Source organism: Amblyraja radiata, chromosome 9 (genome assembly GCF_010909765.2).
Source record: "Amblyraja radiata isolate CabotCenter1 chromosome 9, sAmbRad1.1.pri, whole genome shotgun sequence".
NCBI classification, from domain to species: domain Eukaryota; kingdom Metazoa; phylum Chordata; class Chondrichthyes; order Rajiformes; family Rajidae; genus Amblyraja; species Amblyraja radiata.
Genome location: NC_045964.1, coordinates 42,786,505 through 42,801,730, shown reverse-complemented (window position 1 = coordinate 42,801,730; position 15,226 = coordinate 42,786,505). Strand labels below are relative to the sequence as shown.

At 41.8% G+C, this 15,226-nt stretch overlaps 1 protein-coding gene across 5 annotated transcripts in view; it reads left to right on the top strand.

The window, feature by feature from the left end:
• kiaa0586 (KIAA0586 ortholog) overlaps positions 1-15,226 on the top strand; it is a 371,111-nt gene that overhangs the window by 169,768 nt on the left and 186,117 nt on the right. For all 5 annotated transcript variants that reach the window (XM_033027180.1, XM_033027181.1, XM_033027182.1 and 2 more), the window contains 2 exons: positions 3,072-3,144; positions 12,598-12,858. In XM_033027180.1, the coding sequence (XP_032883071.1) occupies positions 3,072-3,144; positions 12,598-12,858 (334 nt within the window). The remainder of the gene's footprint in view (positions 1-3,071; positions 3,145-12,597; positions 12,859-15,226) is intronic.

Genomic DNA, 15,226 nt, shown 5'->3' with positions numbered 1-15,226 from the left:
TAATTTTCACTGGCTGTTTACTGTAGCATTGACATGAGTCCGTTTCTGGGTAGGTTTAAGGATTGTAGAAAAACATAGAAATTACACTGTTGTATCTATTAAAATGTTGTCATCATTTTTACAAATCAAATGACTGATACTTGATTGTTTTTAAAATTTCATCTTTTTGCTGAAAGCTGTTGATAAATCACTTCATTTTCATATTAACTTTAATTTCTCTTGATTAGACATATGCTGGGTGATGTAAAATTAGATTTGGGGTAAAATCCTTTATCAGACAAATTATAATGTTTGAAATGAATGCCGACATAATTTACTGAGGCACTGCTGCTTTGTCACAAATCAAACCTTCCTCATAGATTGTATTTAGAATCGATAGTCAGCCATATTGGTCATTAACAGAAGCTGTGCTAGCATGCACAGTGCTCCCATTTTTATCTCCTGCTTAAAACCGTTGCTTAGCAACCCTCAGCTCAGCTACATCTTCGATAGAATCCTAAATAACTGTCGACGTAGTGCAATGGAAAAATACCATGCAATAGCAGCCAGTGCTGAGAGTGAACTGAAGAAGGACCACAAAGAGCATAAAATAGTTGAACAAGTTACCTAGCAATTTTTCACATCTGCCACTGAAACCATTAATGGCTTCAATTGGCCTAATGTTGGAGTTCAAATACATTCCTGAGAAAATATTAGTTTGGGCTGTCAAGAATAGATCAAAGATTTATTCTGCGGTACAAAGTGCAGTAAACTTAAATTCTTCCCTGAACAAGAAAGTTTATGGCAATATATTGTAAATTTTTTTTTCACTGCCCAGACATGTTTATTGCTGCGCATATGCTATATTTCAAATGGGTCATTTTGACTTGTAACAATTTATTTATAGAAGTCCTGCTGCAAGTTTTTTGGAAGACTCTCAGGTTTACCTTAGCTGATAAAATGTAGACCCAAGAAACTGCGGATGGTGGTTTACAAAAAACCCCACAAAGTCCTGGAATAACTCAGTGGGACAGGCAGTATCTCCGGAAGACATGGATAGGTGACGATTCGAGTAAATGGTGAGGTGACCTAAACGTCACCTATCCATGTATTCCAGAGATGATGCCTGACCCCGCAGTTAGTCCAGCACTTTGTAATTTTTTTTTACAATGGACGATGTCAGTTTTCCCATTTGATTGCAGCAGTTTAATTCCAGAAATTCTTCAGGTGAATGATTAACATAACAAAGCTTACTGCTTAAAAAACAATCAACACCAAAGTATGCTGCTAAGTTATTGGGTCACATTCCCAAAAGTTTAAATAGTTCCACTGCCTTCAATTGTATGTGGTTCACTGCACAGGGGAAAATATTGATACGAGCATAAATTCTGTTCAAAACTGCTAACATGTGGGTTTGTTCTGTGGACCACTGAAAACATTGCACCAGCTGAAGAATGTGTGGAATTGCACAGGTTTGGAACACTGCTCAGTAGTCAGTTTACTTATTGGAATTGTCAAATAAATGCTACAATAAAAAGAAGGGAACAGGGACATACACCAGATCAGATCTCATCCTAAACTAATATTTGGGAAGGGTGAAACCGATTCAAGCGACTTGTCTGGGTTTAGTGAGATCACGGCTGGGTCAGAGGCACCACTGTATTGCCAAACAAGAACATGCATCTGGAACCGATGTCTTTCCAAGTCGGCTTGCCAAGCCAGATGAGACCAGCATGCATCGCATGCCGTTTTTCATCCAGTCATTTGGAATACTGAAGCCCATAACCGGAGTCCAGAAATTATGACTGTTGCAGATCCCCAGTTACAAGTAAAATATAGTTATGTAGCCATACTCCCTTTATATCTTTTGCAATTTTCTCTTTTGAAATATACGTTTTGTACTCGGCAAAACACTAAAACGTACTTCCATGTTTTTCCTTCCGGCCATATCTGAATAGGTTCCACAGTAACCTGCCAACTTACTGAGCATGTTAACATGTGGAAATAATTTGAATTTTGAATCCTGACACAAATCAAAAAAAATTGCTGTGTGGAATAAAAGTATCTTTGTGGTTTGTGCATTTGGACAAAGGTACAGTACCAGATCGTTTCAGTCTTGTAGCCTAGTGTAATCTGAGTTTTTATCCTTTTATTGAATCTTGACTTTCGTATAACTCCACTTGTAGCCAGCTATTATTTCCTGTTGGTCGATAATGTTTCCATGGAATATACAATTTGTGTGGCGGCCAAATGCAAATCAAATCGCTGAAGTTGGAATGTAGGTTGGAAAAAAGTGAATTTAGAAGGAGCCATTTCTGAAATGTTATATAACCAACAATTCAAAATGAATTGCATTAATGTAGCATTTTTACAACATCCTAAGAACTTCACAGTGAAGCGTTGCAATGTAAGAAGCGCAGCAGCTAATTTAAGCATTGCGTGATCTCACAAATAATGGTGAGATAAATGACCAATTAATCTGATTTAGTTTTATTAGTTCAGTGTTATCTAGAAAACACCCGGCTTTGGTTTAATTTATCATCTGACAAATACTATCTCCAACATGTCCCTCAATATTGTATCCTGTTGTCAGCTTGTGTTGTTTTCTTAAGTGCCTGACGTGGAGCTTAAACACACAAATATTGGTTCAAAGGCGAGTCCTCGACTGTGCCAATAATAAGCTTGAAATAAATGTTGCCCGTTGTGTTTAAGAAGGAACTGCAGATGATGGAAAATCACCAATAAAATATTGCCCTGTCAGTTTTGATCTTTCAATTATTTGTAATTCAAAACTGATGTTTTAATATAAAATATTAGCCACAATGGCAAAGGTGCCTAATGCCCAAATTTATTTTGGAATTTGGAATGGCTTGCAAATCTATAGTTGTGATAGGATTGATTGAAAGACTATTAACCACCAAAATTGCAATGACGTATTGGGAAAGTATAATTTAATGTCATTGCACGAATCGAAAGCAATGCAGACCAACATGATCATGTACTTTCACTTTATGTTTCAAAGAGACTGATAAATTAAGGATAGGTATGACATGCAGAAAACTTTGACAATAATTAATTGAATTATATTTCAGTGATGAAGCAGAGAAGATTCGCATTGGGAAGACTGTAGATGCCTGGATCACAGTTATTGATAAGGATATTCAGGTATGCTGAGTGATTTTGCACATCTTCTGAAGAATGTTAATTCTTTAACATCCAAATATTAACTTTAAATATGCTATCTGAGAAATTAACTGTCATGGTATTTTAATTGATTGTTAAACAATTCTGGATTCCCATGGAAAAGAACGTCCTTACCCAACTGTTTGAACACTGATCTTTCCAATTTTAGGCATCAGAAACCCCTTTCCCCTCCACCCCAACCCTCTCTTTTCAACCCCTCCTCCCTTGTACCCACCTGGACACACCAATTGTACCCCCCACCCATCCATCCACCTATATTCCTTCCTCTAGCTTCATAATTTGCAATACTTCCATTATTTTCTTACACCTTCTATCTTTTCATCTCTGGCCTTTGTCCACCCATCTGCCTATCACCATCCCCCACCTGTATCTACTACCAGACTTTGTGCTGCCCCTCATTTCTTCCAGTTTTCTCCACCCCAACAAAGTCTGAAGAAGGGACCGGACCCGAAACAACGCCTGTCGATGTTCTTCAGAGAGGCTGCCTGACCAGCTGGGTTACTCCAGCATTTTGAGTCTTCTATAATGCTATGTACTGTTTCCTCGCATGGGCCATTTTAGTTTAAAGTCATGCCTGAGCTCTATTTATACCCATTTTTAACTAATAGTTTTATTGGCAATTTCCAAATACTGGCCCTCATGTGGTAAGCAAGAGTTGCCATGTTCACTGGCTTAGAAAAACAATTAATACCAAGTGGACAAATGACCTGCTAATGCCAATGTCAAAGCAACCTCAGTTGCAATGCATTGAGCTGTTTTTCAATGTAATAGCATTACAGTTGCATATGCCATTTGCATAGTCTGAATACCTGTCTTTGCATGTTTATTTTTTCCTTAGTTATCACAACCTTTTAAAGAAGTTCATATTTTGTAGAAATACAAACAGTGAAGTAGGCATTGAAAATAGAAATGCTGAGACCTTTATGGAATTTTTCATTTATGAAAATAGAAATGCTGAGACCATTTGTACCAATGTCTGCTGGATCTCCTGATTGCTAGTCATTTTAACTCCCTGACCGATGCCCATACCGACATTCTATTTATGGCTAGAGTGAGGCCATACACAAAGTAGTGGAAAGGCACCACAAATTCCGCTTGGGTATCTTACAACCCAAAGGTACGAACAATGAATTTTCAAATTTTTGGTAACAGCAACTCCACTTCCAACCCCTCCTTCCCTGTACCCCATCCAGGTGGCACTATTTCTTCCAATATCCCTCCCCCTCCTCCTTTCCCCTTCCTCCCCCCCCCCCCCTCCACCTCCTCCTCCTGGCCCCTTCCACCTACATCCCTTCCTCTGGCTTCACATTTCACTCCTCTCCTTATCTGACACCTTTTCATCTCTCTCCACCCATCTGCCAAACAAAACCACCCTCACCTGTATGTACCGATCACTTGCCAGGCTTTGTGCCACCAACACCTAGTTTCTAGATTTCATGCCCTCCCCACTACTATTAGTCTGATGAAGTGTCCCAACCCAAAATGTCACCGTTCCATGTCTTCCAGAGATGCTGCTTGACGCAAACATAGATACAAAATGCTGGAGTAATTCAGCGGGCCAGGCAGCATCTCGAGAGAAAAGGAATAGGTAACGTTTCGGGTCAGAACCTTTCATCAGATTCCATCCTTCCTGAGGTCATCTGTTGCCGGCCCTGTTTTGTTCTGGCCGTCTCTATCTTTCAGTCTGAAAATGGGTTCTGACCCGAAACATTGGCTATTCTTTTCTCCAGAGATGTTGCCTGACCCGCTAAGTTATTCCAGCATTTTGTAACTATCGTCAGTATAAACCAGCATCTGCAGTTCCTTCTCACACCTACTGATTGATTCTTGCAATTTGTGTTTTTTTATAAACTAGCATCTGCAGTTCCTTGTGTCGTCTCATTATCACTGTTGTCCCCTTTAATGGCATTGTTGGATACACAAAAGAACTGAGGGTCCAAATCTTGTGCGAATGACTTGTTCCTGATATTGCTTTGCCACAAAGGTCTGGCTTGTTACAAGATGAGTTCTGGTGGAGGTATTTGGCAAAAAGAATATGTCGCCATGGAGTATTTTCAGTTTACTGATTGGTTTGTAATTTCTGGCTGATGGTTCATGTCTGGGCATTTCAACCTCTGTCTGATTTACAAGGTTAAGTTTGGTTACGGAGGATGAGAAATATTTGCTAGTGCTGCTGTTAAATTGTTCGCAATTATAGAGGGTATTTTTGGCCTGTCTAGAAATTAAGAGACGAGGAGGAGGATTTGGGAGGAGGGAAAGCAGGAGAAAAAATGGAAGAAGCAGTATCTGCGGTGAAGTAATTGTGGTGGAGCACACACCCTTTGTGTAAGAAGTACTTTGCACTCACAATGGAGTCTGTCACCGAATAAGGTCAACTTTGGCCTTTCAAATTAATTTCCTTTATTGTCATTCAGACCTTTCGGTCTGAACGAAATTTCGTGCCTGTAGTCATACATATAATAATAAATAACAAAAACACACAATAAACACAATTTAACATTCACCACAGTGAGTTCACCAGGCACCTCCTCACTGTGATGGAAGGCAAAAGTCTTAAAGTCTCTGTCTGTTCCCTCCTTGTTCTCCCTCTGCGCTGAGGCGATCCAGGCTTCCGTTGTTGTGACCCCGCCTGGTGATGGTAAGTCAGTCCCGCGGCTCAACCGTGCTCCGCGAACGGGCCGGTTCAAACTCCGTGCCCCGGGGTGGTCGAAACTGCCGAAGCTGCCGCCCTCCAGTCCAGCGGACGCAGCTGTAGTTGCGGGAGCTCCGGAAAAACAGGTCACCAACCAGGGAGAGGGAGGAGGGGGGAGAGGGGAGGGGGGAGGAGAGAAAGTAGAGGAGCGGGAGAAGAGGGGGGTAGAGAGAAGGGTGGGAGGGGGGAATGGAGGGGGTGGATGGGAGAGGGGGAGGGTGGTGGGGAGGGGCTATGGGGGGGGAGGGGGAGAGGAGGGGGGAGATAGGGAGGTAGAGGGAAGGGGGGGAGAGAGTAGAGGGGTAGAGGGTAGAGGGGGAGAGAGTAGAGAGGAGGGAGTAGAGAGGAGGGGGGGGTGGGGAAGAGGGAGGGGGGAGGGGGAGAGAGAGAGGGAGGGGGAGAGAGGGAGAGGGAGAGAGAGAGAGGGGGAGAGAGAAAGGGGGCAAGAGAGAGAGAAGGGGGGAGAGATAGAGAGGGGGCAAGAGAGAGAGAGGGGGGGAAGAGAGGGAGAGGGGGGAAGAGGGGGAGAGGGGGGGAAGAGGGGGAGAGAGGGGGAAGAGAGAGAGAGGGGGGGGAGAGAGAGAGAGAGGGGGGGGAAGAGAGAGAGAGGAGTGGGGCGGAGCGGCAGGTCGCAGGGGCCCGAGCGAGACCGGAGCGATCCGAGGACCAAAGATCCTATAGTGAGCTATAGTCTCTTTGCTGAGGACTGCCAAAAGCTTCCGCCAGCGTTACAGAGGATCGGGCCGTGGACACGGACCGAGTGGAGGTCATCCCCTGTGACGGGTAGAGAGGAGAGTGGAGTAGGTGAGAAGAGGGGGGGGGGGGGGGGGAGCCGGGCGAGTGAGTGGGCTGCGAACAACGGAGAGAGACAGCACCGGCCTGACTCTCTGGAAACTGGCAGCTGAGTGAGCGGGCGGGGGATGGGAGGGGCGGGGCTTCAGAAGCTGCACGGGCAGCGCGGAGAAGCTTCAGCGCGTGAGCGCCTCTGACCTCGCGATTGAGCAGAACAAAGATCCTATAGCGGAGCTGAGCTGTAGGATATTTGCTGCAGAACGTTCTCGAACTTTCTGCACCTTTTGATGAACGGGGCGGAGGGCTAACGTACCTTGTGGAAAACTGCGCATGCGCGTTGACAGCAGCTGCATTCATCCAGAGTGTTGGGGGTGTGGGGGCGGGGCCACGAGGAAAGGCATCGTGAGGTCAGCAGCTGGGCAACCTTAATATTTTTTTTAAATGTCAGTTTGGTGATAAATTTTAGTAAAGGCATTGTGAGGTCAGCAGCTGGGCAACCTTAATATTTTTTTTAAATGTCAGTTTGGTGATAAATTTTAGTAAATATCTCGGGAAATAATGGACCATATTTATAGAGGATTGGATTTTTGAAATCACAAGGAAAATTTCTACCAGAAGATGTAAACATTTCACTGTTATTGTAACGTCAGCAACTGGGCAGCGGTCAGATTTTTAAAAAAAAGGTCAGATTGGTCAACAATTTAATGGTTGCTCCCAGGAGTTAGTGGGCTTGTTGCAATTGTCCAAGTAAGGTTCAAGCACGCAGTTTGTAGCACAGTGGCACAGCTGGTAGATGCCAGAGATCCAGGCTCGAACCTGACCTCGGGTTCTATCTCAATGGAGTTTGCATGCTCTCCCTGTGACCACGTGGGTTTCGTCCAGTTGCCCTGGTTTCCTCCCACATCTCAAAGACTGAGTGCAGATTTGCAGGTTAATTGAACTCTGAAAAAAAAATGTGCAGAGACTGGATGTAAAAGTTGGATATCCTGGAACTAGTGTGAGTGAGTGATTAATGGTCAGTATGGATCTGGTGTGCCAAGATGCCAAGAGGCCTTTTTCCACACTGTAGCTTTAAACTAAACTGAACGCCCTTGAATCTTTTCTTCCGTCTACTTGGTAATCTTCTCCTATGACATAGCTTGGAAAAGAGTGACTGTTTTGTAAGCCTGTTGTTAGGCATGCAACAAATGAGATGGCGTGTCTAACATAGCTGCCTGAGAGTGACAGGGACTTAATGCTGGGGCTGTTGGCTTGGGAGAAGTGATTGACAACTGTGTGTTCCAAATTATGTGTCATCTGCAAACGTGTTTTGGGTAACCTTGGTTTTAGAATGGACTCATTGTAAGTCAGACAGTTTCTCATTAATTCTTGGCAGAGTAAGGTCTCTGGAGTACCATCATGAGTGGTTATCCTTTTCAGATACTTGCTGTTGATAACAAACACTTCTAATGCTCAAGGCTCGAATCAGTGCATTGCCTAATTATTGGAAACTATCAACTAGCTCGAAAATAATTCAAGGCTTTGTTAAAAAGTTCAGCAAATATATTCATATTTGTTAAAACAAATATTTATATTATAGTTTAGCATTGAAATAAAATGTCACTGTGGAGTTTCATTTTAATGATTCTTAATGGAAGCCAATTTAGATGGTAACATCTTCTCCAAATATATTTCCTGCTGGGAAAATTGTACATCTGCAGATGTAGTATCATGTCGCAGGATTAGTAAACATTAATTTCTTGTGGCTTAATTGAATTGGCTTTGGGTGGGATGGTATTTTTTATCATCCTAGTCTCATCTGTTTTAAGAATACTTCTTGGGCTATTTGCTACCACATCTGTAAGAACCAAACATTGTTCCAATTGGATAACTGCTCAATCATATACTCCATTGTCATATTGAGCTATTTAATCATGACTGTAATGTGCTTCCTATCGTGCATGGGCTTGACAAACCAGTGGGCAGCCCGATGGATGAATGCTGAACTGTTCTATTTGGGGTAGAAGCCCAGAAGACTTGAGAATTGTTCAATTCAATTCCAGTTCACAATTATTCTCAGTAAGGTTAAACTTGATAGCATACATACAGCACCATATGTAACAGTCTTCAGAAATGTATTAACCATTATTACCCAGACTTAATTGCTAGGCACAATTTATCATCTGATCTGGCTATATTTATGATTATTATGAAGGAATTTCTCCAGTCTAAATTTTCACTTGTTTGGTGACTTGATTAGATGCTTTCAATGTGGTGAATTATGAAGATTATATCCCACCTAGTGGCTCCTACAGTACTTGCTTTGATGTGTGTAGGAAAGAACTGCAGATGCTGGTTTAAATCGAAGGAAGACACAAAATGCTGGAGTAACTCCGCGGGACGGGCAGCATCTCTGGAGAGAAGGAATGGGTGACGTTTCGGGTCGAGACCTTTCTTCAGACTGATGTCAGGGGAGTGGGCAGGACAGAGATAGAATGTAGTCAGACCAGTCTTATTGTCTCCAACTACATTCTATCTCTCTCCCACCCAAAGATCATACAGCGAGCAAGATAGTCCACTTGACGAAAAAGACGTAGTACGGTCATGGGCAGATTCATGGGTAATTTTCGCCCCCATTTCCGTAACCGGCTTCCGTCTCCGCACCAAAGATCCCAAAGCGGAGCAAAAATACTAGTGCGGAGACGGAAGCCGGTTATGGAAACATCCTTGTAAAAATCAAAGATCTTTGGTAAAAATTTCTCATTTTTTTTCTGCCTCTCTGCCTCACAATAAAAAGCAAAAAGATGCCTATGTTCCTTCTACAGCGTGTGGGAAGTCTGACCTGGATCAGCACGGCTGGGACGCCAGGGTAAAGTTGCGGGGAGGTTTGCAATGTATTTTTATGTAATGTTGTCCCTTGTCTGGGTCTTGTGTCTGAAATAAAGTTTATCATTATATATAAAAATCTGGAGAAATAGATATTGTGTGTTATCTGATTAAACACATCTATATCACATTCATATATGTGTGTATGTGTGTTCTTTCCTACACATTCTAATCAGTTGTATGCTTGCTGAATAAAACCATCCTTAAGTTATACATAATTTTTTATTCTAGCTCAAAACAATTTTTATTTAGTTGAATAGTTCATTTAGATAACCCCACCATTACAGACAGATCTCATTCCACTCTCTGGCTATTGGGAAGACCAGACCCATTTTATTGTTGAAAAACAATTCTATAGACACAAAAAATCATTAAGGAACATTAAGGAACATTCCAAGAGTAGAGCAACTGGAATCTTCATATTGCTATTATTTTTCCAAATACCGCAGTTATGAACAGTGTGATTAGATGAATTACAGTGTGTGAGTGTAATACAAAAATCAACTCAAACACAGCACATGAGCCATTTAAAAAGAAATGTTTAAAAAAAAACATTAAAAAAGACAATTAACAGAATCATAATTTGTTAACATATTAATCTTTAACAAAATTTAACAGAATTATGAATTAACAGAATTATGAATCTTACCCTTTATTACACACACACACACACACACACACACACACACGCACACACACACACACACACACACACACACACACACACACACACACACACAAACTGTTCCCCCGCAACGCTGATTACACTGCGAGAGGGATATACAAAGTCGGGTCGGGTTACTGAAATGGCCGAAGAAAAGGCCGACGTTCCGCTCCGTTGCGTACTACACGTCAGCCCATTGGATTTAGCAGGAGTGGACTGGGATGGAATAGAATAATGGGATAGGGTCTGGGATAGAATAAAACTAAAAGAAAAGATGTATAACACAGCAAAGAGTAGCTGGAAGCCAGAGGATTGGGAAACTTTCATGGGTCAACAGAAGGAAACAAAACGGGCAATACGGGCTGAAAAGATGAAGTACGAGGGGAAGTTGGCCAGGAATATAAAGAAGGACAGTAAAAGCTTCTTTAGATATGTTAAGGGAAAAAGAGTAGCAAAGTCAAATGTGGGTCCCTTGAAGGCAGACACGGGTGAAATTATTATGGGCAACAAGGAAATGGCAGAAGAGTTTAGTAGGTACTTCGGATCTGTCTTCACTAAGGAAGACACAAACAATCTCCCAGATGTACTGGAGGACAGAGGATCTAAGGGGGTAGAGGAACTGAAAGAAATTTTCATTTGGCGAAAAATAGTATTGGGCAGGCTAATGGGACTGAAGGATGATAAATCCCCTGGGCCTGATGGTCTGCATCCCAGGGTCCTCAGGGAGGTGGCTCTAGAAATAGTGGACGCATTGGTGATCATTTTCCAATGTTCAATAGATTCAGGATCAGTTCCTGTGGATTGGAGAATAGCTAATATTATCCCACTTTTGAAGAAAGGAGTGAGAGAGAAAATGGGGAATTACAGACCAGTTAGCCTGACTTCGGTGGTGGGAAAGATGCTGGAGTCAATTATTAAATAGGTAATAATGGGGCATTTGGATAGCAGTAAAAGGATTAGTCCAAGTTAACATGGATTTATGAAAGGGAAATCATGATTGACTAATCTTCTGGAATATTTTGAGGATGTGACAAGTAAAATGGATGAAGGGGTGCCAGTGGATGTGGTGTATCTAGACTTTCAGAAAGCCTTTGATAAGGTCCCGCACGTGAGACTGGTGACTAAAATTGGAGCACATGGTATTGGGGGTAGGGTGTTGACATGGATAGAAAATTGGTTGGCAGACCGGAAGCAAAGAGTAGGAGTGAACGGGTCCTTTTCAGAATGGCAGGCAGTGGCGAGTGGAGTGCCGCTAGGCTCGGTGTTGGGGCCGCAACTGTTTACCATATATATTAATGATTTGGAAGAGGGAATTAAGAGCAACACTAGCAGGTTTGCGGAAGACACAAAGCTGGGTGACAGTGTGAACTGTGAAGAGGATATTAGGAGGTTGCAGGGTGACCTGGACAGGTTGAGTGAGTAGGCAGATGCGTGGCAGATGCAGTATAATATAGATAAATGTGAGATTATCCACTTTGGCGGCAAAAACAAGGGGGCAGATTATTATCTCAATGGGGTTAGGTTAGGTAAGGGGGAGGTACAGCGAGACCTGGGTGTCCTTGTACACCGGTCACTGAAAGTTGGCTTACAGGTACAGCAGGCAGTGAAGAAAGCTAATGGAATGTTGGCCTTCATAACAAGAGGATTTCAGTATAGGAGTAAAGAGGTTGTATAGGGCTCTGGTGAGACCACATCTGGAGTATTGTGTACAGTTTTGGTCTCCTAATTTGAGAAAGGACATCCTTTAGATTGAGGCAGTGCAGCGTAGGTTCACGAGATTGATCCCTGGGATGGCGGGACTGTCAAATGGGGAAAGATTGAAAAGACTAGGCTTGTATTCACTGGAGTTTAGAAGGATGAGGGAGATCTTATAGAAACTTATAAAAGGACTGGACAAGCTAGATGCAGGAAAAATGTTCGCAATGTTGGGCGAGTCCAGAACCAGGGGCCACAGTCTTAGAATAAAGGGGAGGTCATTTAAGACTGAGGTGAGAAAAAACTTTACCACCCAGAGAGTTGTGAATTTATGGAATTCCCTGCCACAGAGGGCAGTGGAGGCCAAATCACTGGATGGATTTAAGAGAGAGTTTGTTAGAGCTCTAGGGGCTAGTGGAGTCAAGGATATTTGGAGAAGGCAGGCATGGGTTATTGATAGGGGACGATCAGCCATGATCACAATGAATGGCGGTGCTGGCTCGAAGGGCCGAATGGCCTCCTCTTGCACCTATTTTCTATGTTTCTATGTCTCTATGCTTTGATATAGTCTTGGGTGATTAAAACATAAGGCTCGGTAAAATGTGGAAAATGCAGAAAAGTTGAAATTAATGATCACTTTTCTGTTCTGACATGTATTTCAAAGGTATATCAGGTCTAATGCATAAATATTCAATTTCTCATTCAGGGTGAAATTGCAAGGAAGAATTTTCTTCAAAGTAAATCAAGGCAACAGGAACTGAGTGTTACGAGAAAAGGATATGATGTTAAGGCTATCAAATTTAACAAAGACATGAAGGATAAAATGCAAAATAAACCAGAATCAACAGCAAGCAGATTCATAAGCACAATAAGATCAGGACAGAAGCAATTTGAGGATGATTGTGGTAATAGAAATCAAAGAAGCAATACCACACAGTCATCACAGCAGAAAGAGCAGAAATCAAAGGTGAGAGTTGTGAAAATTATGAGAAATTATTTTTGAATTTTATGCCATTGCGATAAGAAATTATAATCCAAAGACCTGGTTTAGTGTTTTTATCTGAATCAATGTATAGAAATATAATGTAATTGGTCATATGAACCATTTGTCTTGGTGCAATTTGGTTCATAGTATTTTTAAGAAAGATGATCTATGTGTCCCCATGTCACCCAGAATAGGCATGGGCTTTCACTCTGTCAAACTGCATAAAGTGTGTAACCGCAAGAAGACCATGTAGATTATTTTGCAGATGCCAGCATGTCGCGTTCTGCAGTAGTCTACCCTCCCAGAATGCTCCTCCAAGCCAGCTTGGAGATAGGGGGATTGGAGGCCATGAAATCCATCCTTAAATTGTGGCTTATATCACACATGTGTAATATAGCCCATGCAAGGTGTATAAAAACCTATTTGATATGTAGAATATTAATGAGCAAGCTGAAGATGCACTAAGTGCCCTAACAGATCTGGCGATGCCCTTTGGTAAACACCAGCCACTCTCCACAGATAGGTGTGATGTGTTGCATTCTCTAGAGCAGCAAACATTGGCGGTGCAACCTGTAGAGCACAAAGCTTTTTCAAAGGTTTCAAAGGTCTTTTATTGTCACATGTACCAATTAAGGTACAGTGATATTCGTATTACCATTGAATGATGAAAAATAGATATTTATGTCGACAATGAAAGTAAAGCTGTCAAGCTATCTGGAATGCCTTAGTTTCCCAATGAGTCACCATGACTCAGCTATTCGACATCCTGAGCCAAATACACACCACTGATCACTTACTGTGCAATACAAACAATTCCATTGTCAACTATGTATCACTTTTCTACATGTGTCACTTTCCACCAAAGATACTAGAGCTCCTCTAGTATCTTTGCTTTCCACTAATTAAAAATGTCTAAGACCAAAAAATAGTCAACAAATAATTTTCTGTCAAAATAACTGGTATAACACTCCAACAACACTTATTATTGCGCACATGATCAATTTTTTCACTCTCTGCTGACTTCAAATCCACAACGATGAATGTAATTATTTTTTTCCAAAAAGCCACGAGATCCCCATCTCTAAAGTCTGTGCCTTACAGCATGTCGATCACCTCCAGTGGTTAATAGCAAATGGTGCAAATTTTCTTTTTTTTTTCATTGATATTTTGCATTGAAGGAAAGAAAAAATCTGTGAGTGGCATTAATGGTATGTGTTGAATGTAAGTGAAGAGCATTTGTTGATCATGATTATGAGGAAGTGGCATAGCATTCCATTATGATAGGTTGTATCTCAACAGTTTCTGCACAAGATTGAGTGATCAATTGCATAGACAGGGATCAGTGTACTTGCAAGATAAATATGTGTTGGAATGGAGTTTAGAAGACAAGATGGAGGGACTTGGAATGTTACAGACATTGGTCTGTAAGTTCAACAAAGATAGACACAAAATGCTGGAGTAACTCAGTGGGACAGGCAGCATCTCTGGATAGAAGGAATACGTGACATTTCGGGTTGAGACCCTTCTGTAGTTCATGTACCATTGCTCACCTTTCCTGATCTCAGGCACTGAATCCAGGATTGCGTGAGTATGCTGCTGTATCCCACTTCTGGGGCTACCTGCAGTCTCGTTTTCTTGGTCTCGCGAACCAGCTTCTTCCTTTTACAAGCAAAGAATATTGGGCTGCACTACCTGACCTGCCTCTTGCTGGCTATTTTCTAGACAATTTTAACTGCAGAACAAGTAGTTCCTCCATCTCTTGCTGTCAGCTGAGGTTGCATTTAAAGGGCACAGGCATCATTGATGTTTAAAAAAGATAAGATGATTGGCTTTCACACATGCAATTGTAACAGCAACCGCAGCAGCAGAAAACAAACAGAACTATGAAAAAAAATCACTGATTCATATAATAAAATGCTCTTCAAAAACTTCTTATTTTTTAATTAAAATAAATCACTGAATCATATAATAATGGACATTTAAAAAAATATATTTTATAATACACGGATATTCACGGATAGGATTTATAGCTTGGAGAAATGAAAGGTACAGTCACATATCCTCAAACATGGTCCAAGACATTAAAATTGTGGAAGACACGAAAGACTGTGGCTGATAGAATGTGGAGCAACAAACAATCTGCTGGAGGAACTCAGTGGATCGTGCAACATCTGTGTAGGGTAAAGGAATTGTCTGTCATCTCCACCCTTTCGCCATGCTTACCCGGCTCTATCTGTCTGTCTGTCATCCTTCATCCCTCTTCAGTCAATAAATCACCTCTGGCACCTCTCCTCGTTGGCTATCTCCCCTCTTCACTTCCTGTCCTGATACAGGGTTTCAACCCAAAACA